General features: G+C 48.4%; 1 protein-coding gene across 1 annotated transcript in view; it reads right to left on the reverse strand.

The window, feature by feature from the left end:
* Positions 1-307: 307 nt before the first annotated feature.
* The window catches only part of RGS7BP (regulator of G protein signaling 7 binding protein), a 146809-nt gene continuing 121399 nt past the window's right edge, over positions 308-25717 (reverse strand). Inside the window, exons 6-8 of the mRNA XM_078781494.1 lie at positions 24813-24883; positions 1119-1256; positions 308-1017 (exon numbers count right to left, since the gene is read on the reverse strand). Coding sequence (XP_078637620.1) covers positions 1162-1256; positions 24813-24883 — 166 coding nt within the window. The 3' untranslated portion in view covers positions 308-1017; positions 1119-1161. The remainder of the gene's footprint in view (positions 1018-1118; positions 1257-24812; positions 24884-25717) is intronic.

Genomic DNA, 25717 nt, shown 5'->3' on the forward strand with positions numbered 1-25717 from the left:
CAAGACTCCGTGGGGTAAGATATTCTATGAACTCTCTAGTTTAAGTGAAGACAGTTTGTTTGTCTGAAGTACATTTAACGATGCATTTCCTATCCACAATAGAATTTGGACTGCACAGCTCGGCTTTGCATCGATCCTTTGCAATTAGGCCTCCCTGCACATTAGGAGTGTTGTCAGTTCATGGTTGGATGTTTCCTTCAGGAATCCCATCCATGCCACATCGTGCAGATAACACGGAGCAAATCCCAACTGCACTAAAATAGTTATAATTTAATAGGCATGGCATGAATTGAACAGAGACCTGTAATGGAGGCATTGGACAGCTTCATTTTAATGTTTATAAAAATCGACACATCTTGTGTGTATATACATATACATATACATATACACATGCACAAGCAACATGCACTTTACAGGAATCACAGTTACCTCGTAATGCCATCAGCCGGTTACAAACAGATGCAACTTGTGCAATTGTTTGTCGTGTCCTGCAGCCCCGACAAATGGAGGAATGTGTTCCGCCAGTCTGATGCGAACCGTGTTCGTGTGTTTTGTAACATATCAGGGCTTCAACGATGATTTTCATGCTTCTCACATACAACAGGCTGTACAGGGAGATATTGAAGATTTTCACACATAGATGCCTGCCATGATATATTCTGCACGTCGGACTAATGATTGCAAATCTTCTGGCCAGATATTGATCGATGTAAAGCTTTGGGTTTTTGCATCTGACATTGTTGCATCAGCGTTCTCACACACACACAATTCAAAATGGCTCTGCTGGTGTTGCCAGCTTGTGGATCACAACAACAGGAAAAAGCCAACGCTTAGAACTGCTCGACGACATAACGTTCAGACATGGGACTTTTGGGTACACGGACTCGTATTACACGACTGTGTGTGCGAGCTCTTTAGTTCAGCGTAACGTCTCGCAGAGCAGGTAATTCCTGATGAGATGGCTTTGGCGGGTCCCCGGCTCCGTACTTGGCATCTGGCCTGCTCCCGGCTGCTGGTCTGCACCACCGTAGGACATGTTATATCAACGGGTATGCAATTCAAGCGATTCAACTGTGAGGGTGCATGTGTGGTTCCAGCCAGCGTAGAATCGCAGGTACCTGAAGTTTCAGATTTGAATACAGCGAAGAAGGCGGTGAAAGATCAGCTGTTGTCTGCGCAGCAAAAGCCCAGGGTGTTCTGCTTGCGGTGTTGTGGAGTTGGGAATGAGGGTAGAGGCCCAAGTGGGTTTGAATCGTCTGGATACGTGCAGTGGGACATAAGCAAGCAGATCACCAGGTTGGGGTTGCTAAAGGGTGACCGTCGAGAAGCTGCCACCTTATGTGGACCGTTCAATTTTCAAAAAAAAAGAAAGACACTACCCAACTTTGACAAGCAGTCATCACCATAGTTACTGCCAAAAATCTTTAAATCATGATGGCCTTGATGTTTTTGTCGACCAGAATTCGAATTATTTCCTTATCCACCCTCTGTTCTCTCGCCCACCATCTTGGATTCTACGTGCGTGCATTAAAGCATGAAGCAAGTGATTATGGGTACTGGTTACCAATGCAGTAAAGACTACTTCTGTGAAAAACATCTAGATTCGTCACTGATTTCCAATATATATATTTTAAGGTCATCGTACAAATAGTATGGCAGGTAGGTGCAGGAATTGTGCCTTTGATGTTACAAGCATGGCATTTGGCACACAAAGTATGTCCTAAGAAAGATATTTGGCTATAGGGCCATTGCAGATTTGTCCTTTTTTGAAAAATGGCCGCCATTGTTGTCACAGGACAAATCAGCGATGGCCCGATATCCAAATATCTTCCTTAGGGTGTACTCTAACTGTGTGCCAAATGCCATGCTTGTATCATCAAAAGCACAATTCCCCCAAATATTTCACCTATCTGCCATACTAAAAATTTGGCGCCATTTTTATTGGACACATCTGTGATGACGCTTATAGTCAGAATATTTAACTGTGTACCAAATACCATGATTGTATGATTCAAACAACAGTTTATACAAATTAATATACCATATACCATATACCATATACCATTTTTTTTTTTTTTTTTTTGTATACCATATACCATACTAGCCGAATGCACCCGGCGTTGCCCGGGTTCTTTTTGAATGAATTTACTACTATAATTCAGCTTTTACTCGTAGCCATAGAAGATTGACGACTATAATTCAGCTCAGCTTTTAATTGCGAAATGGGCCCAGCCTGGCTGAGGCGGCCTCAACCGGCCTCACCACCTAGCCTATAACCTTCCCGGGGCCCGCCCTGACATTTTTAGTTCTTTTGAATGAATTTACTACCATAATTCAGCTTTTACTCGCAGCCATAGAAGATTGACGACTATAATTCAGCTCAGCTTTTAATTGCGAAATGGGCCCAGTCCGGCCAAAGCGGCCTCGCCACCTAGCCTATAACCCACCTGGGGCCCGTCCCGACATTTTTTGTCAGAGGTTTCCTCCTATCTTTCACCGTTCAGGAGATTGGCGCGTGCAGACAAACAAACAAATAAACAAACAAAAACTTTCTTTTATACAGTCACATGAAAAAGTAAATACACCCCATGTAAAGTTTTGACTTTTTCAACATATTTCAACATACAGCTATATGATCTTCATTTCAACAATATTGACAGATAAAGGTGATATTAAAAAAACAAAAAAAACACCTTTAGAGGCCATTTTTCCCCGCAAGGCGGGGGTTGGCCTTTTTTCGGGGACCGTGGTTGTTGTTGTTTTTTTGGTCCCCTTTTTGAAGCAATGTTTTACGGCCGGATGCCCTTCCTGCCGCCAACCCTTTTTGTCACCTTTTTACGACAAACAGGGAATTACCAGTGAACATGTACTCAATTAGCCGACCTCGGAAGGATGACAGGCTGAGTCAACCCCCCTGGCGTTAATTCATCGATCGACCGGGATTCGAACCCAGGATCCTAGGATCCTAAGCTGGCGCCCTAGCTGCTAGCCCAACACCAGGCTGTTGATGTATAAAGGTGATATAATATAACAAATATCATGAAACATTTACATTTTGTAGTCCATTGTATAATTTAAATAAATATAAATGCAAATTTCGCATGTCGAAAAAGTAAGTACTAATAGGTGGGTATTGCCCCCTTTGGCAGAAACAGCCTCAAGTAGGCATTTCTTATAACTGTCTACCAGTCTCTGACATCGACTGGGAGAAATTTTTGCAAACTCCTCCATGCAGAATTCCTTCAGCAGTGCGATGTTTGAGGGGTTTCTTGCATGCACAGCTCGTTTCAAATCCCCCCACAACATCTCAATGGGATTTAGATCCAGGCTTTGACTTGGCCATTCCAGAACCCTCCATTTCTTTCTTTTCAGCCATTCCTTGGTGGATTTACTGGTATGTTTATGGTCATTGTCATGATGCAAGGTCCACCTTCGGTTGAGCTTCAACTTTCCGACAGATGGCCTCACATTATCCTCAAGCACCCTCTGGTACAATGAATAATTCATAGTGGATTATATGATGGTGAGCTTCCCAGGCCCTGATGCAGCAAAGCTGCCCCAAACCATAATATTTCCACCACCATGCTTTACAGTTGGTATCAGGTTCTTGTGGTCAAATGCTGTCTGGTTTTCGCCAAACATGTCTTCTGGTACTGTGGCCAAATAGCTCTACCTTTGACTCATCTATCCAGAGCACATTGTTCCATAAGTGCCGGTCTTTGCCTAGGTGTTCATTGGCAAACTTTAGTCTTACCCTGATGTTCTTTCTGGACAGCAAAGGTTTCCCCCTGGCACACCTCCCATGTAGATCAAATTTGTGCAGCCTCTTTCTAATGGTAGACTCATGCACTTTGACATCAACAGTGGAAAGAGCTACCTGTAGGTCCCGTGATGACATTCTGGGGTTCTTAGAGACTTCTTTCAGCATCTTGCGGTCTGCTCTCGTGCTGAACTTGCTGGGGCGGCCTGGCCTGAACAAGTTGGCAGTTGTTTCGAATCTTCTCCACTTGTAGATGATCTTCCGGACAGTGGAATGATTGACTTCAAATTGTTTGGAGATCTTTTTAAATCCCTTCCCAGACTCGTATGCATCTATCTTTCTGAAGGCCTCAGAGAGCTCTTTTGATCTAGGCATGGTGATGCCGCACACTTCAACAACAAAGAGCAAACCAAACTAAATGTCTGAGGTTTAAATGAGACAGGCTCCTCCAAGATCCTCTCTAACGATGTTCCAATCGTTTGCACCTGAGCTGGTGCACCTGATTGTAATTTTAGGTGTTTGAAGTAGTGATAAATGTAGGGGTGTACTTACTTTTTCCACATGCGAAATTTGCATTTATGTTTATTTAAATTATACAATGGACTACAAAATGTAAATGTTTCATGATATTTGTTATATTATATCACCTTTATCGATAAATATTGTTGAAATGAAGATCAAATAGCTGTATGTTGAAATATGTTGAAAAAGTCAAAACTTTACATGGGGTGTACTTACCTTTTCACGTGACTGTATATATTGTTGCGGATATGAGGATTGCATTTTTTTGATTGTGTTGTATTGTATTGGAAATGGTGATGAACATTGTTTGGATATGGCCCCTCCTGCCTCCAGAGTCGTGTAAAGGTAAAAAGGGCGTCCCGGTAGTTATTCCATGAAACACCACATTGCAGGACCCGATAAAACCCTTGTTCAGTAGCTTATATCTTATTATGTGTTTTAGAGTAAGGCCTTGTCTTCCATTAGAATAATACTCCATTGCACCGAATCAATTAAGAATAGCTCCCCTTCAATACTTCCATTTCCCAGCCAAACTCTCCATCTGCGGGTAAAGCAGTTCACAAGCGTGGGGTGCACGCCCTCTCATTTCGCTGCTATAGTGAATATGTGCTCCGTGCTCTGTTTGAACAGGAGGGGCGGGGTCGCCCGGGAGAGGCAAGCCCAGGGCGCGCCACGAAGGGCGAGGCTGTTCAGCCCCATGCCCAAATAAGGAAACAAGCCCGTGGCTCGCCACGATGGGCGTGCCGTCGGCGCCATGCCCAAATAAGGAGACAACAAGCCCGTGGGATTACCATACAAGGTCACGAAACAGAGCACGGGGGAGGAGGGCGGTACCGAAACCGAAGGGGGCGTGTCAGTCCCGCGCTGGAGAGAAGTGAGAGGAAGGAATACGAGCTGAGCTGCGTGGAGAGGTACACGACAAAGAAAGGGTCCAAGAGAAAGCAGAGGAACTTTTACGAACGAGTTGCAAAGAGATACGGCAGATGAGTCCAGCCCCGTTTCAACCAGCCGCGTGAAGCCCTGACGGGGCAGCGAGTAACCCTGCCGGCGTGCGCTGTAAAGCCGAATACCAGGAGTTGCCGGCGTGCGCTGTAAAGCGGAATACAAGGAGCTGCCGGCTCCCCGCTTCCCGCCCGGAGTGGACCTGCTCGCTGTGCCCTGTGATCCCACCTGCTCATCCTTTCCAGCCATTCCTGCCTGCAAGTTCCCCATTTGCGTACGTGAGTTTGTTTTGTTCGTGCTGTCCTGGGTAGTAACTAAGTCTGTATAAGCTAGTAATTTTCACTGTGTCACCTGCGTTTTCATGTCCGCTGTAAATACCCGTGACTGCTCTTTTTGCTTACTAATAATAATATAATAATAAACTGTAAACGTAAATAATAATAAACCCCGTTACTCTTCTGTACGTCTTCTTCTTCCTCTTTGCATTCGTCGTCTTAGTCTTTTCCCGATTGAATAGCGGTGGCGCGATACGGCCAACGTTTGGGTGAATCGGGTTTAGTCGGGGAACAACTGTTCGGTCGCGGAGCCTCCGCTCGGCAAACAACATCCATAACCGCGTACCGTAACAATATAATTAAAAATATAATATAATATAATATCTATATTATAATAGCCGTAGATGATTCTGTCTGTCTGTCTGTCTATCTGTTGGGTGTCTGTCCAGGGTGTGGCTTACTCAGTTTGCAGAGTAGCTCCACCCATTCTGGGAGAGCCTTCGCTTCATAAAAACAAATATCCACCATTTTATTAACTCGCATAGCTTTGAGGCCTGTTTTGTCGGCCCGTGGTGTCTTGCTCTATCTCCCAGTTTTATTTCAAATCAAATTCGATATATCATTTCATTTTTCACAGTCGCTAACATAGTTTTAGACTTAGTTGAAAAAAAACGGGAAGAAAATCCGATGAAAATTGCCGTTTATAGAACGAAATGAATTCTCAAACGCCTGTAACTTCAAGGCCATTGAGTCTCTCTCACGCCTTTATCTCCAATCTAACTCACCATATGATTTCATTTTTATCGATGGTTTTGGACTCGGTGTCAGCAACGCGGGAAAATGCAGAGATATATTTTTTAAAATACACCATGTCACCGCCCACCGCCCAACCGCCAACAACCGCCCAATATGTATCATACACCGCCCAACATGTATCATACACCGCCCAACATGTATCATACACCGCCAAACATGACAGACGTCAACTTGTCGACATTATCGCTTTTTCTTTAAACCGAGTGAACCGAGCCGAACCGAATAAACCGAGTGAATTCACCGTTTACTTTTGATGACAGTCGTCACAAAACGACATATATTTCTTCGTTTTTATTTCATTCAACATTATTAGCCGGAAGTAAAATATGGTTCAGGAAATTACCGAGAGATATTTCTTCGTTTCTTTATTTATTAGTTATTTGCGCATACACTTTAAATAGGTTTATTTGAAATCTTTAATTTTCACAATGTAATATATTTGTCATTTGATGACGACGAGACACTTCCTCTTGACTCGTGACAATTCATGCGTTGCGTGGAAACTTCCATTTCCAAAATGAATGACACAGTCGATGAAGATCGACTCGGTGTCAGCAACGCGGGAAAATGCAGAGATATATCTATCTATAATTCCAGTAATCTCTGTCTGTCTGTCTGTACGTCTGTACGTTTGTCTGTGACCGCTGTTTCTCGACAACCACGGGTCCGATATACTTTTAACTTGCCAGGTATATTGCTGGGGACCCGAGGATGTGCCTTTTCAAGGTTTCATATTAATCGGACAATTACTTACCGAGCTATGTCCAAAAAACGATTCAACCAATCAGAGAGCAGCGAACGATCGCGTGTGCCGAACGTGGCGGGCACACTCTGCCTCGGATGGCACATTTGAGAGCGTATTCATTTATTTCACGTTTGCAAACTATGTTGGCGTTAAACTATGTTTTACAACTAATAAAAACGAATTTGCGATTCATTCGCTTTCCTGCGCGTTTGTGCACGCGATGGCGATTTCTTTACCAAACTCCGGAAGCCGTTCGCTTTGGACCAAACCATTGCATGTAAATAGAGGGGGGGGATTGTCACCACTCGCAAGCCGTTCGCTTTGGACCAAACCATTTCATGTAAATAGAGGGGAGGGATATAATTTTAGATATAGATATAGTACGGGCATGCCCTAGTATTTTAAAATACACCATATCACCGCCCAACAGCCAACAAGTATCATACACCGCCCAACATGACACAGACAGCAACATGTCGACATTATCGCTTTTTCTTTAAACCGAGTGAACCGAGCCGAACCGAATACACCGAGTGAATTCACCGAGCGAATGTCATCCAATTCCACCGAGTTTCATGAAATTACCGAGAGATATTTCTTCGTTTTTATTTTATTCATTACCAGCAGAAGTACCCAGCGTTGCCGGGCGGGGGAGGGGGGAAGGGCACGTACACTTTAAACATGTATATACATGTGGGATGTGGGATATATACATGTGGGACATGTGTACGTGTGTGTGTGTGTGTACGTGTGTGTGTGTGTGTGTGTGTGTGTGTGTGTGTGTGTGTGTGTGTGTGTGTGTGTGTGTGTGTGCGCGTGTGTGTGCGCGTGCATATGTGTGTGTGTGTGTATATATGTGTGTGTATGTGTATGTAGGCTAACCCCCGCTCTAGCAGGGAAAATGGCCTTAAAATGCATGTTGTTGTTGTTGTACGTGTATAACTGTATATATACATATGTCTGTGTGTGTGTATATGTGTCTGTACGTGTGTGTGTGTCTGCTTTTGTGTGTGTGTGTGTGTGTGTGTGTGTGTGTGTGTGTGTGTGTGTGTGTGTGTGTGTGTGTGTGTGGAGATGTATATATGTGTATAAAAAAAAAAATATATATATATATATATACATGTGGGATGTGGGATATATACATGTGGGACATGTGTACGTGTACGTGTGTGTGTGTGTGTGCGTGTGTGCGCGTGCATATGTGTGTGTGTGTATATATGTGTGTGTATGTGTATGTAGGCTAACCCTCGCTCTAGCAGGGAAAATGGCCTGCACTGCATGAATACATGCAAATGTATTCACTGCACATTCAGTGTATTCAGTGCGACATATTGAGTTAGATGTATATATGTGTATAATGTGCATATATGTGTATATGTGTATACATATTTGCATATGTGTATATGTGTCTGTACGTGTGTGTGTGTGTGTGTCGATGTACGTGTGTGTGTATATGTGTGTGGGTGTATGTGTGTGTGTGTGTGTGTGTGTGTGTGTGTGTGTGTGTGTGTGTGTGTGTGTGTGTGTGTGTGTGTATGTAAACATGGGCCGGTGTGTGTGTAAAGTGTGAGGAGGTATTGGAGAGGAAAATGCAGAGATATATTTTTTAAAATCGCGCCATGATAATAAACGAAAATACACCGCCTAAAATAACAGTCGACATATATTTAAAATTCGTCACACACATCCATGCCCGTGGGATTCCCACGGGTGGGAATCCCACGGGCATGGATGTGTGTGACATTTCGACATATTGAGTTAGATGCTGCGCCTGCACATTCAGTTATATAAAATGGTTACTGGCAATTGATCACATCCACAAATGATGTAATCCACACAATTTATGTACTTTACATAACGTTAATAGGAATACATGCCCGTGTATATGGGAATGACATATAATTCACCGAAAACGTTGAAGCAACCGCATAATATTACGGTGATGTTTAATTCTGAGTGAGAATAGTTCTAAATTTTAAAAACTTTCTTCTGATATTTGTGATTTATATCAAACAAACTGTATTTCCCATCTACACGGGCATGTATTCCTATTAACGTTATGTAAAGTACATAAATTGTGTGGATTACATCATTTGTGGATGTGATCAATTATTGCCAGTAACCATTTTATATAACTGAATGTGCAGGTGCAGCATCTAACTCAATATGTCGAAATGTCACACACATCCATGCCCGTGGGATTCCCACGGGTGACCCCGCTAGTAATATATAATATCTTACTATAATTCACCAAATGTCTGTCCGTCTGTTCGAAGGTACCGCAAAAACGGCTCGACCGATCGAAACGATATTTTGTGTGGGTAATCCTGGGATCTCCAGGAGTAAAATAGGCTATTTAGTTTTTCCAATTTCAGCTTTGGTCTCCAGTATTCTCAGGTTTGGACTCCCGCATAACATTCACGTTCGCATAACGTCCATTGTTCTCATTGTGACGATGTTGTTTTCCCGGATGCTGCACAAACGGCTGCACAGCTGCACCTATCGAACTCGGTGACCTCGGACAAAGACCTTTTATTATTCCTTGAAAGCTTTTATTAAATTTAAATATTCCTTTAAACCTTTTATTAATCTTCCTATAATTCACCAAATGTCCGTCTGTCTGTTCGAAGGTACCGTTAAAACTGCTGAACCGATTGCAAAGATATTTTTGGGTGGGTAATCCTGGGATCTCCAGGAGTAAAATAGGCTATTTAGTTTTCCCAATTTCAGCTTTGGTCTCCAGCATTCTCAGGTTTGGACTCCCGCATAACATTCATGTTCGCATAACGTTCATTGTGACGATGTTCTTATTGTGACGATGTATGTGTTCACGGTAGTGTTTGACGTGACGGTGTGAACGTAATTTCGTAATGTTTTTCGTTTCGTAATCCTTTAAATGTTTAGTGAACGTTTAATTTTTAATGAACGTTTAATGCCCTTCGATGTCCAGGGCCGCATGCGCGCTACACTGGACGGGCCAGCATGTACCTTGCCCTTCGCCGTCAGGCTCGGGTAAACCGCTGAGCCCCATCCGTGATGGGGACTGCGGCTTGAGACAGTGTCCTTCATTAAAAGTACAATAAACGGTGTCTCCATCGATCTTGCCAAGGCCGTAACAGCTATCGGCTCAAAATCCTTTTAATTGTTGATTTGGTACAGTTACACGTATCGGGAATTTGGTACACATATCGGGAGTACATACGACATAGCGATTGTGAACACGATTATCGATCACGATTCACGATCACGATCATAGTGTATCGATCACGATTAGAAACACGATGGAATAATATTTACCGATATGAACAGTGATGTGGCTTTTATTGAAATTCTAAAGATACTGTTTAGATTTTGATGATGTGCGTGTGATATGATTCAACGGATGTTTATATGAATCGTTTAAAATAAAAAAAGCCTTCAATTTCTGATATTTTGCCTTTTCTTTTTGGCCTCCCAATTGAAGCCCCGCCCGTAGGGCAGGTACCGTTGCTAGTATAATATAATATAGAAGATAGATAAATGGCGGCCATTTAAAAAACATTGTTGTCACAGGACAAATATATGATAACCCTATAGTTCGGGGTCTTTAATTATGTGCCAAATGTCAAGCTTGTATGACCACAACAGTTTATACACAGTAATGTACCAAATATATGTAAAATAACAAGTAATGGAGGCAATTTTGAAAAAATGGCCGCCATTGTTGTCACATAACAAATCTGCGATGGCCCTATAGCCAAATATCTTCCTTAGGGCATATTCTAACTGTGTGCCAACTCTCGTGCTTGTATCATCAAAGGCACAATTCTCCCAAATATTTCACCTGTCTGCCATACTAAAACCGCATCGTGAGGCCAAAACCAGTTTACGGGTAGGCCTACACCACATCGTCATAAGCGATGGTGCTTTTTTTTAAATCCAGGAATCGATTCACATCCGGGACATAGCGCAGGTATCACGCATCGCCTTTGGGATTAAAGACTTTGGAACCCTTTCCGTGATCATTCGAGTTTAGTAAATAAACGGCATCGTCGCGAGAGGTGCGGGGGCAAGGCGGCCATGTTGGCTTTAACTTGATGGGCGCCGTAACTCGCGAGGCGGCAGACGTGCCCGGCACCTTGAAGGGCAGCTCAACGACACCATTCATCACGGTGAGGCTAAATTAATACATGCGGCCACAAGCGTCTCGTTAATTCGCTGGGGTTTTGAGACGATAAATTGAAGGCAAACGGTGGAATTTGCGGTGATAATAAATTGGTATATTTAGAGGATTTGCAAACTGACCGCATGTCGGAATGATGCACAAGTGTGTGGCGGAGCTCCAGTGTAATGGGTAACGACGACCACCTTCGGGTCAAGAACGTGGCGATTGTGTTGCATGGTCGTGGGTCAAGAACGCGGCGATTGTGTTGCATGGTCGTGGGTCAAGAACGTGGCGATTGTGCTGCATGGTCGTGGGTCAAGAACGTGGCGATTGTGTTGCATGGTCGTGGGTCAAGAACGTGGCGATTGTGTTGCATGGTCGTGGGTCAAGAACGTGGCGATTGTGTTGCATGGTCGTGGGTCAAGAACGTGGCGATTGTGTTGCATGGTCGTGGGTCAAGAACGCGGCGATTGTGTTGCATGGTCGTGGGTCAAGAACGTGGCGATTGTGCTGCATGGTCGTCGGTCAAGAACGTGGCGATTGTGCTGCATGGTCGTGGGTCAAGAACGTGGCGATTGTGCTGCATGGTCGTGGGTCAAGAACGTGGCGATTGTGTTGCATGGTCGTGGGTCAAGAACGTGGCGATTGTGTTGCATGGTCGTGGGTCAAGAACGTGGCGATTGTGCTGCATGGTCGTGGGTCAAGAACGTGGCGATTGTGCTGCATGGTCGTGGGTCAAGAACGTGGCGATTGTGCTGCATGGTCGTGGGTCAAGAACGTGGCGATTGTGTTGCATGGTCGTGGGTCAAGAACGTGGCGATTGTGTTGCATGGTCGTGGGTCAAGAACGTGGCGATTGTGCTGCATGGTCGTGGGTCAAGAACGTGGCGATTGTGTTGCATGGTCGTGGGTCAAGAACGTGGCGATTGTGTTGCATGGTCGTGGGTCAAGAACGCGGCGATTGTGTTGCATGGTCGTGGGTCAAGAACGCGGCGATTGTGTTGCATGGTCGTGGGTCAAGAACGTGGCGATTGTGCTGCATGGTCGTCGGTCAAGAACGTGGCGATTGTGTTGCATGGTCGTGGGTCAAGAACGTGGCGATTGTGCTGCATGGTCGTCGGTCAAGAACGCGGCGATTGTGTTGCATGGTCGTGGGTCAAGAACGTGGCGATTGTGTTGCATGGTCGTGGGTCAAGAACGTGGCGATTGTGCTGCATGGTCGTCGGTCAAGAACGTGGCAATTGTGTTGCATGGTCGTGGGTCAAGAACGCTGCGATTGTGTTGCATGGTCGTGGGTCAAGAACGTGGCGATTGTGCTGCATGGTCGTCGGTCAAGAACGTGGCAATTGTGTTGCATGGTCGTGGGTCAAGAACGTGGCGATTGTGTTGCATGGTCGTGGGTCAAGAACGTGGCGATTGTGTTGCATGGTCGTGGGTCAAGAACGCAGCGATTGTGTTGCATGGTCATGGGTCAAGAACGTGGCGATTGTGTTGCATGGTCGTGGGTCAAGAACGTGGCGATTGTGTTGCATGGTCGTGGGTCAAGAACGTGGCGATTGTGCTGCATGGTCGTCGGTGAAGAACGTGGCGATTGTGTTGCATGGTCGTGGGTCAAGAACGCTGCGATTGTGTTGCATGGTCGTGGGTCAAGAACGTGGCGATTGTGCTGCCTGGTCGTCGGTCAAGAACGTGGCGATTGTGTTGCATGGTCGTGGGTCAAGAACGTGGCGATTGTGTTGCATGGTCGTGGGTCAAGAACGTGGCGATTGTGTTGCATGGTCGTGGGTCAAGAACGCGGCGATTGTGTTGCATGGTCGTGGGTCAAGAACGTGGCGATTGTGTTGCATGGTCGTGGGTCAAGAACGTGGCGATTGTGCTGCATGGTCGTGGGTCAAGAACGTGGCGATTGTGTTGCATGGTCGTGGGTCAAGAACGTGGCGATTGTGCTGCATGGTCGTGGGTCAAGAACGTGGCGATTGTGCTGCATGGTCGTGGGTCAAGAACGTGGCGATTGTGTTGCATGGTCGTTTCGCTGATTTTGATGAAGGGCCATCTTTCCGCACATGTGATCTCAAGCGCATCATTGCTCCAGCTGTCAAGTCAAGTGATTCCGAGATGATCGGTGCACAACATAACCGAGTACGTTTTTATGTTTATTGTATATTTTCCCCTTTATCAGCATATTTCCATTCTCAAGTGGGCCTCGTCTATTTATTTCCCTCTCTACAATGAGATATCTTTTGCTGAGTCGGTGAAACCAAAAAACATTAATTATTGTCTGGGGATATTGCCAAATGGTAAATGGTCCCTTTGTGCACAGTTTTCTATATTATGGATTTTCCCTTCAAGCTCCATGCTTTTATTTTTAACATTTGTTCCTTTGCTTTGATTCCACTGCCTTTCGGCCACCATTCCTCATGGCGGAGATGTTCTTGTCGAATGAAGAATTTTACCTTTCTTCCCCTCTCAAAATATTCGGGCTGGTAGGATAGTCTAGAGGTTTGTGTACAGGCCTTTGAGCCGTCCAGCCTGGGTTTGAATTCAATCCGAGCTATAAACGACCGTCCTGGTGTTCCGCAGGCTGTGCGGGGCATCGACGCATGCTCCGTCCGTTGGGTGGACGCTAAACTGGGTGTCCCGTCTGCTATCATTAGTTGGTGGGCATTGAAGAGCCCATGGTGTTCCTCGTGAAGAGTAGGCGAGTTATCGCCGGCACCGTGGCCAATTTACAAATGCATACTCCAATGTGCAGGGGCACTGCATTAACCTGCGCTTCAGTAATGATGCAACTAACGGGCTGAATTTTGAATTCCCGTCCAAAATGCATTCGCTAACAAAAGCCTAGATCGTCTAAGCCTAAATAGCTGGGCGGCTTAGCTAAAAAATTCGGATCGATTGTGCCTTTTCCCTTAAAAGCATGAAACTTGGCACATGGCTAGAATACCCGAAAAGAAAGATTTTTAGTCCAGGGGGCATCCCCAATTTCACCCCATATGGCGGCCATCTTGAAATCCAAGATGGCCGTCATACAAGACCTATTTTGATGAATATCTCCATAATTAGAACAGATATCAAAATGGTTGAAGTGCCTATACCTACATTTTTAGGGTCTAGGAATCCAATGGCAACATAAAATGGCAACATAATCCAATGGCAACATAAGTCATCTGGAAAAGACCAGCTTCATGATGTTTCCACATTCAAGACTGACAGACGTGTTCGGGAGTGTGCTGCACTTGTAGAAGACGATGACTTGCTAAGACGTCTCAGCGGTGGAGATATGATTGCACTGGAATCAAAATACCATGCGAAGTGCCGAGCATCTCTATATTATCGTGCATCCACCATTCAAACAGAGCAAAACAGAGCAATTCCTGGACAGTGGCAGAACTTTCTTCGAGTTGATATGGTTACAATTTGGGACAGGCAAGAACATGCGATTTATCTCTGCACATGATATAGCCACAGCTCTTGGCCCTGAGAAATCTAAAGCCCTCCCCATGTTTCATGCACTAACAGGGTGTGACACTTCTTCAGCGTTTAATGGGCGTGGAAAGGTAACTGCATGGAATGTGTGGGAATCATTCCCTGAGCTCACAGAGGTACTAGCAGAAATTTGCCACCAGAGCACAGAGATAACTGAAACCTGCATGAACGTCATTGAGAGATTTGTTATTCTGTTGTATGATCGCACAAGTACTGCTACTGACATTAACATTGTATGAAAGAAACTGTTTGCAAAGAAGGGCAGACCTGTGGAATCAATTCCACCAACACATGATGCCCTTGTGCAGCACGTAAAGCGGGCAGTATACCAAGGCGCGCTATGCTGGGGACGAGCATTGCATGCTAAGCCTGATCTACCAAGCCCCACTGAATGGGGTTGGCAAAAAACGTCTGCTGGCCAGTTCAAACCAATATGGACAGCACTTCCAGAGGCTGCAAAGATCTGCAATGAACTTGTTAAGTGTGGGTGCAAAAAAGGATGTACTGGTTGTTGCCGGTGTAAGAAAGCTGCACTTCCCTGTACTTCTCTCTGCGCATGTGATGGAGAATGCAGCAAAGACTAGAAAACCACAAGATGGCACAGTTACAGTCTGCGATGTCATAGACACTTTTAATCACTGAAGAATGCCAACCTGTTAAGAGTATTTATATGCATTCCCAGTATGCATGATACTATGCAAAATTAATATTTTCATATGACTGCTTAATATTTTATGTTACCATTGGATTCCTAGACCCTAAAAATGTAGGTATAGGCACTTCAACCATTTAGATAGCTGTTCTAATTATGGAGATATTCATCAAAACAGGTCTGTTATGGCGGCCATCTTGGATTTCAAGATGGCTGCCATATACTATTGAATATTTTATGTTGCCATTGGATTCCTAGACCCTAAAAATGTAGGTATAGGCACTTCAACCATTTTGATATCTGTTCTAATTATGGAGATATTCATCAAAACAGGTCTTGTATGACGGCCATCTTGAATTTCAAGATGGCCGCCATATGGGGTGAAATTGGAGATGCCCCCTGGACTAAAAATCTTTCTTTTGGGGTATTCTAGCCATGTGCCAAGTTTCATGCTTTTAAGGGAAAAGGCACAATTCATCAGTTAAGCAGCCCCACTAAAAGGAAATACCCTTGTTACAAAAAGTGCTTATTTTTGTTATTAACGTTCAGTTACTATCTTCCGTCTTCTGTAGCTTTATTTGCACACAAGGAAGAGTACCCATCCTAAGTGACAGGAAAAGCTTGCAAAAGCATCTCCCTCCTCTCTCTCTCCCTCTCCCCCACTCCCTGTCCCTCCCTCCCACCCTGCTCCTTCCCCTCACATCCCGCTCCCTCCTGCACTCCCTGTTTATCTCCCAATCCCCTCTCCCGCCCTTCACATCCCACTCCCTCCCCTACTCCCCTCTCCCTCCCCACCCCATTCTCCTGTCTCTCCCCCACTCCCCTCTCCCTCCCCACCCCATTCTCCTGTCTCTCCCCCACTCCCCTCTCCCTGCCATACTCCCCTCTTCCTCCTCCATTCCTCTGTCTCCCTCACTCCCTTCTCACCCCACTCCCTTCTCACCCCACTCCCTTCTCACCCCACTCCCCACTCGCCCCCACTCCCCTCTCGCCCACACTCCCGTCGCCCACACTCCCCTCTCACCCCCACTGCCCTCTCGCCCCCACTCCCTTGTTGCCCACACTCCCCGGTCGCCCCCACTCCCCTGTCGCCCACACTCCCCTGTCGCCCACACTCCCCTGTCGCCCACACTCCCCTGTCGCCCACACTCCCCTGTCGCCCACACTCCCCTGTCGCCCCCACTCCCCTCTCACCCCACTCCCCTCTCGCCCACACTCCCCTCTCGCCCACACTCCCCTCTCGCCCACACTCCCCTCTCGCCCACACTCCCCTCTCGCCCACACTCCCCTCTCGCCCACACTCCCCTGTCGCCCACACTCTCCTCTCGCCCACACTCTCCTCTCGCCCACACTCCCCTCTCGCCCACACTCTCCTGTCGCCCACACTCCCCTCTCGCCGCCACTCCCCTCTCGCTCCCACTCCCCTCTCGCTCCCACTCCCCTCTCGCCCACACTCTCCTCTCGCCCACACTCCCCTCTCGCCCACACTCCCTTCTGGCCCCCACTCCCTTCTCGCCCCCACTCCCCTCTCGCCCCCACTCCCCTCTCGCACCCACTCCCCTCTCGCTCACACTCCCCTCTCGCTCACACTCCCCTCTCGCCCCCACTCCCCTCTCGCCCCCACTCCCCTCTCGCCCACACTCCCATGTCGCCCGCACTCTCCTCTCGCCCACACTCCGTTCTCGCCCCCACTCCCTTCTCCTCTCTAAATGTCCTTGCTCCATCCTTTTTAAATGGCTTTAATCTCCTTTTCAGTTTTTTTCTCTTTCACTATTTAGTTGGCTCTTATATTTGATATCTGATGTACCATACTCGTTACAGAGCGTCTGTGCTGCCAAAAGAGCTTCCTGAGCAAGCGTTATACTGGGTGGTTTGCCATTGCCTTCCCAGCAGTAGTTCGGGAAGGAATTTGTAATTTGTTCAGGGTGCCGGCGATATCTCGCCTACTCTTTGTGAAAGACACCGTGGGGATATTTAACGTCCATCAACTAATGTCGGAAGACAGGACGCCAGTTTAACATCCATCGGAGGGACGGCACACATTGATGATTTACCGAGTTTGTGAAGAACTGGGATGATAATTTATAGCTGGTCGGGATTCAAACCCAGACTGGACAGCTTAGAGGAGAGTGTGGGTACCTCGAGGTCATCCTGTCTTGCCAAAGTCTTACCTTCACGCACTGTCAATAAACAAACTGTGATTACATGTTGTACCGGTATGTATTACTATACATTGTGGCGGACACATTGTCAGTGGGCAATAATTCCACGCACCAGTGGGTGGCGCGAGCATCCGGGTGTGGAAGCGCAGCTCGGGCCACGCCCGGAGCAAAGGCGTCACGAGGCGCAGGGTGGAACTGAGATACATGCCCCGCCTTTCGGCCGACCGGCCACGCCCGGGGGCAACGCGTGGCCTCGGGACATATGATATATGCGGGCTCGACTTTCGAGCCCGCCCAGTGCTTACGTGCGAGCTGTTAATAAACTGTTTCAGTTTGTACAACGCGTTGTGGCCTACCTTCTTGGCAAACGAATTGTGTGTGCACAGCACCACACTGGTGACCCCGACTGGTTCAGCCGTAGCTGACCCCTGAACGCGCCATGGCTACCTACGCTGTCGCCGGCAAACTCCCGGAGTTCTGGGAAGCGCAAGCCGACATTTGGTTTGTGCAGGCCGAAGCTCAATTCCAGCTCCGGGGCATCACGGCGGATGACACCATGTACTACCACGTGGTCGCCGCCCTCGGGCCCGGCACTGCCGCCCACGTCGTGTCCATCCTTCGGCGCCCGCCGGGCGCCCACAAGTACGTGGTGCTCAAACGTCTTCTCCTCGCCACGTTCGGGCTCACGGAGGCCGAATGCGCCGACCGCCTCCTGGACCTTCTCGCCCTCGGCGACACACGACCGTCCGTTCGGATGGATTTTATGTTGTCCCTGCTTGGAGACCAGCGCCCGGATTTCCTTTTCCGCGCGCTTTTCCTCCGCCAGCTACCTGCGCAGGTACGGCTTGCGCTGGCTGGTTCAAACTTAACGGAACCTCGCGTCCTGGCTGGAGAGGCGGACAAATTTTTTGCGGCCTGCGACACGTGGTCGGTGTATGGTGCTGCCGTAGTGGATCCCGGTGCGGAGGCTACAGCGCCCCCTGATTCCCTCGTGGCCGCTGCTACACCCCGCCCACCACCGCCGCCGCCACCACCGCCGGCACGGCCACCGCGGCAGCCACCACCACAAACCTGGTGCTACTATCATGCCAGGTTCGGCCGCAAGGCTAGAGCGTGCCGCCCACCGTGTTCTTTCGACGGGTCGGGAAACGACCGGGCCGGCGCTCACTTGCAGCCATGAGCGTCGGCCATTCCGGCAGCCTCCTGTTCATCACAGACACCTCGTCTGGTCGTCGTTTTCTGTGCGACACGGGAGCGCAGGTAAGCGTCCTCCCTGCCTCCGCGTCCGACAAGCAAGCCGCGGGCCGGGGCCCCGCCTTGCTCGCTGCCAACGGAACACCCATCCACACATTCGGGAAGCGTTGCCTCTCGCTGCGTTTCAGAGGGCAGCGCTTCAAATGGTCTTTCGTCACCGCCAGCGTGCCAATGGCCCTGCTCGGTGCGGACTTCCTTTGTGAGAATGGGCTGTTGGTGGACGTTAAGCGTCGACGCCTCGTGCAGGCAGAAACCTTCAGCTCGCTCGCTTGTTCGCTGAGCGGCTCATTGAGCAGCTCGCTGAGCAGCTCACCGAGCGGCTTACCAAGCGGCTTGCTGAGCGGTTTCCTCCCGGCGAAGTTAGTCTGTACGCTTCCGGCAGCGGACGAGTTTACCCGCCTCCTCGCCAGTTTCCCGGCACTCACGCGGCCCACCTTTTCAGCAGTGGCCGTCAAACACGGGGTGGAGCACCATATCCCCACCGTCGGACCACCGGTCTACGCCCGGGTGCGCCGCCTCGACCCCACGAAGCTCGCCGTGGCGAAAGCGGAGTTCGCCACGCTGGAGCGGCTGGGCATCGTACGGCGCTCCAACAGCGCATGGGCCTCTCCTCTGCACATTGTGCCCAGGCCCAGCGGCGGATGGCGGCCGTGCAGTGACTACCGCCGGCTCAACGACACCACCACCCCCGACCGCTACCCGGTCCCGCATATTCAGGACTTTTCCGCCCGGTTGGCGAAAACGACCATTTTCTCCAAGGTGGACCTCATCCGGGGCTACCACCAGGTCCCCGTACAACCGGACGATGTACCGAAGACGGCCATCATCACACCTTTCGGCCTCTTCGAGTTCTTGCGGATGCCTTTTGGGTTGAAAAATGTGGCCCAGGCGTTCCAGCGGCTCATGGACAGTGTCTTGCGCGACTTGTCCTTCATCTACGTCTACCTGGACGACATCCTAGTCGCGAGCGCGTCCCGGGAGGAGCACCTGCTCCATCTCCGCACAGTCTTCGAACGCCTGGGCCAGCATGGCCTGATAAATCAACCCCGCGAAGTGTCGTTTCGGCGTCGCCGCCATCGACTTCTTGGGGCACCGCATCACCAGGCACGGGGCCATTCCTTTACCGGCCAAGGTGGAGGCGGTCAGGAGTTTCCCGCACCCCCGCACGATCAAGGGGCTCCAGGAATTCCTGGGCATGGTGAATTTTTATCACCACTTCGTGCCCCGCGTCGCCCAGCTCCTGCGCCCCCTGTACGAGGCCCTCCGGGGGAAGCCGGGCAAAGGTGACATCGCCTGGACAGAGCCGATGGCCGCGGCATTTGCGGGCGCAATGCTGGCCTTGGCCAACGCCACCATGCTGGCGCACCCGGCGCCCGATGCACCAATCGCCCTCACCACCGACGCGTAGGACTATGCGGTGGGCGCAGTGCACGAGCAGTGGGTGAGTGGTGCTTGGCAGCCGCTGGCGTTTTTTAGCCGGAAGCTCCGCCCGCACGAATGCCGGTACAGCACCTTCGATCGCGAGCTGCTCGGGCTCCACCTGGCGGTCCGACACTTCCGCCATCTTCTCGAGGGCCGCCCGTTCACGGCCTTCGTCGATCACAAGCCCCTTGTTTTCGCGATGGCCAAGGTCGCCGAGCCATGGTCGGCCCGGCAGCAACGTCACCTCTCTGCCGTGTCCGAGTACACGACGGACATCCGTCACGTCGCGGGTAAGGACAACCCGGTGGCGGATTGCCTTTCCCGGTCCGTCGCACACGCGGTCCACCTCGGGATCGACTATGCCCGGATGGCGGCGGACCAGACCGCCGACCCCGACGTCCAGGCCTTGCGGACCGCCGTCACGGGCCTCCACGTCACCGATGTGCCATTCGACGTCGCGGGCACTGCCCTCTTGTGCGACGTCTCCCTCGCCCGGCCTCGCCCCATCGTGCCCGCTGGCTGGCAGCGCCCGGTTTTTGACGCCATCCACGGCCTGTCCCACCCGGGCACGAAGGCCTCCCAGAAGCTCGTCGCGGCGAAGTTCGTCTGGCATGGCCTCAGAAAGAACGTCCGCGACTGGGCCAGGACGTGCCTCGCGTGCCAGCGCGCGAAAGTCCACCGCCACACCCAAGCCCCGTTGGCCCCGTTTACGGTGCCCGAACGTCGGTTCGACCACGTCCACGTCGACTTGGTGAGACCTCGGCCCCCCTCGCGGGGTTTCACCCACCTCACCATGGTGAACCGCACAACCCGGTGGCCGGAGGCCGTGCTATTGGCGGCGATGGCTGCGGCTGACGTCGCGCAAGCCTTCATCGCCACGTGGGTTGCCCGGTTCGGCGCCCCTTCGGACATCTCGTCCGACCGCAGCCCCCAGTTCACCTCGGAGCTCTGGGGAGCAGTGGCGCAAGGGCTCGGCGTCAAGCTGCACCGCACCACGGCCTACCACCCCCAGGCCAACGGCCTGTGCGAGCGCTTCCATCGCTCAATGAAGGCCGCGCTCCGGGCCAGCCTCCGCGACGGCAGCTGGGCCGACAGGCTCCCCTGGGTCCTGCTGGGCCTCAGGACGGCGCCCAAGGACGACCTGCGTGCGTCCTCGGCAGAGCTGGTCTTCGGACAACCACTGCGGGTACCGGGTGAATTTATCCCCGACTCCACGGCCCCTTGGTCCGCGGCGCAACAGCGCTCCGCCCTTCAGGAGACCGCCAGGAGGTTCGCCCCGGTGCCGACGGCACACCACGGTTGCCCGTCCTCCCACGTCGCCCCCGAGCTTCGCACGGCGGAGTACGTTTTTGTCCGGCACGACGCCCACCGGGCACCACTGCAGCCCCCGTACGACGGGCCCTTCCGCGTGCTGGAGACCGTGGACAAGCATTTCACCGTGAACATCGGCAGTACTCCAGATCGTATCTCCGTGGACCGCCTCAAGCCGGCCCACCTCGACCTGGACCACCCCCCGCAAGCAGCTCTGCCTCCGTGTTGAGGCCGCCCCCCGGCGGGCAGACCCCCGGCACCCCCCAGCCCCGCCGTCCCGCTACCCCCCAGCCCTGCACGCATCGCCAAAGGGCGTTTCGGCTGGGTCATCCGGCTTCCCCGCAAGCTCACCCTTCAGGTGCACGGGAATTCTGGGGGGGTGCGTGTGGCGGACACATTGTCAGTGGGCAATAATTCCACGCACCAGTGGGTGGCGCGAGCGTCCGGGCGTGGAAGCGCAGCTCGGGCCACGCCCGGAGCAAAGGCGTCACGAGGCGCAGGGTGGTACTGAGATACATGCCCCGCCTTTCGGCTGACCGGCCACGCCCGGGGGCAAGGCGTGGCCTCGGGACATATATGCGGGCTCGATAGTCGAGCCCGCCCAGTGCTTACATGCGAGCTGTTAATAAAGTGTTTCAGTTTGTACAACGCGTTGTGGCCTACCTTCTTGGCAAACGAATTGTGTGTGCACAGCACCACAACATCAAAAATGTATAATAAAAGTAGAACCCGAATTCAAAATCATCGTGACCGATGTCCTTGGACGGTGTAAAGTAAAATCAGACGTACAATAATTACCATTAAGAATGGAAAAAAGAAAGAAATTTGAAGCCATTTTAACTCTTGTCTCACGGAACCAATTAAAAATTATAATTATTTTGAAAATTAAAAATTATAATTTTTATTAATTAAAAGATATAATTATTATTTTAAAAATTGCTATTAAAAAAGATAGTTCTGTCTCATGAAACCTATTAAAAATTATAATTATTCTGAAAATAAAAAATTATAATTTTTATTAATTAAAATATATAATTATTATTTTAAAAATTGCTATTAAAAAAGATAGTTCTGTCTCACGGAACCAATTAAAAATTATAATTATTTTGAAAATTAAAAATTATAATTTTTATTAATTAAAATATATAATTATTATTTTTAAAATTGCTATTAAAAAAGATACTTCTGTCTCACGGAACCTATTAAAAATTATAATTATTTTGAAAATTAAAAATTAAAATTTTTATTAATTAAAATATATAATTATTATTTAAAAATATATTCCTCTTAAAAAAGATAGTTCTGTCTCACAGAACCTATTACAAATTTTTTTTGAATACTGTATTGTTTATTTAAAAATCACCTTTTCAAATTTTTTTCACGATTTCACTAGATTTCGACATAACTATCTCGGCCATCAGCTCCGATCATGAAATATGTAATAAAATTTTGAATATCAGCTTTTAACTAGAACGGTACTCGGTAGAGCGCATACCTCCACCTGGCTGAACAGTTTACATTTTGTATCCCACTGATAGGCCGGATCTGGATTCGGACCTTAACCAAAATCGAATGGGCTTGTTCTTGTCACCGAACCAACCCATCCACCAATTTTAGTCATAACTCGTCCATAACTTTTTCAAATATCATGTTATATATCGCTTTTCACCCGATCTCTCAATGGTGAAGAATCACTTAAAAATTAAATAATTCTCGTATCCGAATACATATTCAGATCTTCACCAAAATCGAACCGATTAGTCCTTGTCACACACACAACATTTCCACCAAGTTTCATCCAAATCTGTCCATAGCTTTTTGAGATATCCTGCTATATATTTTTTTTGGCCCCATCTCCCAATGGTGAAGAATCACTTAAAAAATTCGAGTATCCGAATCCAGATCTTCACCAAAATCTAATCATTTCGTCCTTGTCACATACGCTACATCTCTGCCAAATTTCGTCCGAATCCGTCCACAAATTTTTCAGATACCTTGTGCACAAAGACAGACAGGGGTGAAAACATAACATCCTTCCACCTTCGGTAACATTATTCAATCTTGCCACGAGCCAATCACATTGCGCCTAGCCGCACACCAGCCAATCAGCATAACGCGGAATGGACGAACGGACAGCCATCTCTATTATATCTATATATATCATTGTCATCATGTCAAATATCATATCAAAAGAGCCTGGTGTTGGCTTAGCGGTTAGGGTACCGGCTTGGGATCCTAGGATCCTGGGTTCGAATCCCGGTCAATCCGTTGAATTAACGCCAGGGGGGTCGCCTCAGCCTGTCATCCTTCCGAGGTCGGCAAATTGAGTACCAGCTTGCTGGGATGAATGATCACGGTGTGTACCCCGATTTAGAATAGGTACACCGTATCCCTGCGCATCGTAAGAGGCGACTAAGGGTTGAATAGGTACACCGTATCCCTGCGCATCGTAAGAGGCGACTAAGGGTTGGCGTCAGGAAGGGCATCCGGCCATAAAAACATTGCCTCAAACAGGGAACCATGATTGTCATGGGGCCCGCAAGGCTAACCCCCGCTCTAGCGGGGAAAATGGCCTTAAAACGATCATTCATTCATTCATTCATTCATTCATATCATTGTCATCATGAAAGGTTTCCCCTTTCCACGTTGACCTGGATTATTAGCCCGATGTGATGTTAAGGAGACGGATGACACGAGAGACTGTCGAATACTAGTGTAGCAATGCCTCGACCGCTGATGGTTAAACAACGAGAAGGTTTTGCCAGTCGATCCAATTATCAAATAAATTATTTTTCTTTTTAACATTCCTCGACGCAACGCAAACAGTTAAAATCATTTCAAACAGTATGTCGAGCAATATTCCGCCGGTCGAGGCAGAAATGAGAAAAATCTCATTTTCATATAAAATACATAGCGATTGTTATTGCAAGAACCTTGGGATTAAATGCAATGTTTGAGTTGCATCTGCTCTGCTGTTTTTCCACCTGTTGTAATAGCAAAAACCTTCCTCTCTCTCACTTCTCACAAGTCAATATCTGGGTATACCCTGGACTAGCCCCCACTATTTCTCAGGTCTATTATGCATGTTAATAACCCGAATCCAGACTGGGTTTGGGGGGCAGTAGGGATGGGGTTCAACGTCTTTGATGGAGAGAGACGAGGTCGTTTATTCCAATAAATATTGGAAATGTGAAGTCGTATTATCTGGAGATTGAGAGTATTTTGCTTGAATCCTGCTGCCTTCGCTCTATAGCTACATAAATTGTGGGGATTTGAGCATGCTCATGACGTCACACGCGTGCAGCGGGAGATAAAATGTCACCTTGGTTTTTCAACGACGTTGGCATTCCTTCGGAGAGCTTGTCCAGCAGCGCCTTCATCTCGGAAATGTCTCTGGTGATCGGGAACAGAGACGGGAAACATTGTCGAGTTAGGATCCTCATGTTGCAAATCCAATTTGGAGTGTAAACATTCCGAGTACGAATCCGGGCGAGGTGGTGACGGTCACGTCACAAATTACGTCTTAACCGCGTGTTTACCGACTCGGTACTCGCACTCCCCAAGGAAATCACAGTGGAAATTGAAGGACATTGTTTTAGAGCTGGGAACGGCGACAACAGCTGTGCCGCCATAACGCTCAACGGTCGTTTTGTGATGTGAAAAGGTGTACAGCCATCTCCGATGGATTAGAAGTGGCAACAAGAAATAGTAGGAGGAATAAGTACACATTTATCAAAATGATATGACGTTTGCAGTAAAGACCGGGCGTTTAAAATCTGGAGTGGTAAGAGTTCTGAAAGGCAAATGGTTGGTGTGTACGGTTTGGCAATTGGACAATATGCCGTCTGATTGGGAGACTCTGTGGTTAGAAAGATCTATCACAGCTGAACAAGTGTTTCTCGAAATACAATCCATTATTACCTGAACTCTTAGATGCAGGCGTCAAAAATCCTACATAAACGCAGCCATTGGGCCTCGACCTGGACGTGGCCGCCTCGGAGGCCCAACGGATGTATTTTGTGTTTTTTTTGGTTTGTTTTTTTTTATAGATTTTTTTTTCTTTCATATCCTTTTTTAATCCAAGTCGATGCTCATGGATGTGTATTTGCTCAGAAAATGTGAATCATTGATCCTATTATTTTTAAGAATCCCTTACAAGCAATGAATCTTTTAATATTTTTTGCAATTTTTTTTTTTGTTCTTGGTTTTCAACTTTTTTTTCTCTAA

The sequence above is a fragment of the Myxine glutinosa genome, chromosome 7, assembly GCF_964187855.1.
Source record: "Myxine glutinosa chromosome 7, kmMyxGlut1.1, whole genome shotgun sequence".
Taxonomy (NCBI): domain Eukaryota; kingdom Metazoa; phylum Chordata; class Myxini; order Myxiniformes; family Myxinidae; genus Myxine; species Myxine glutinosa.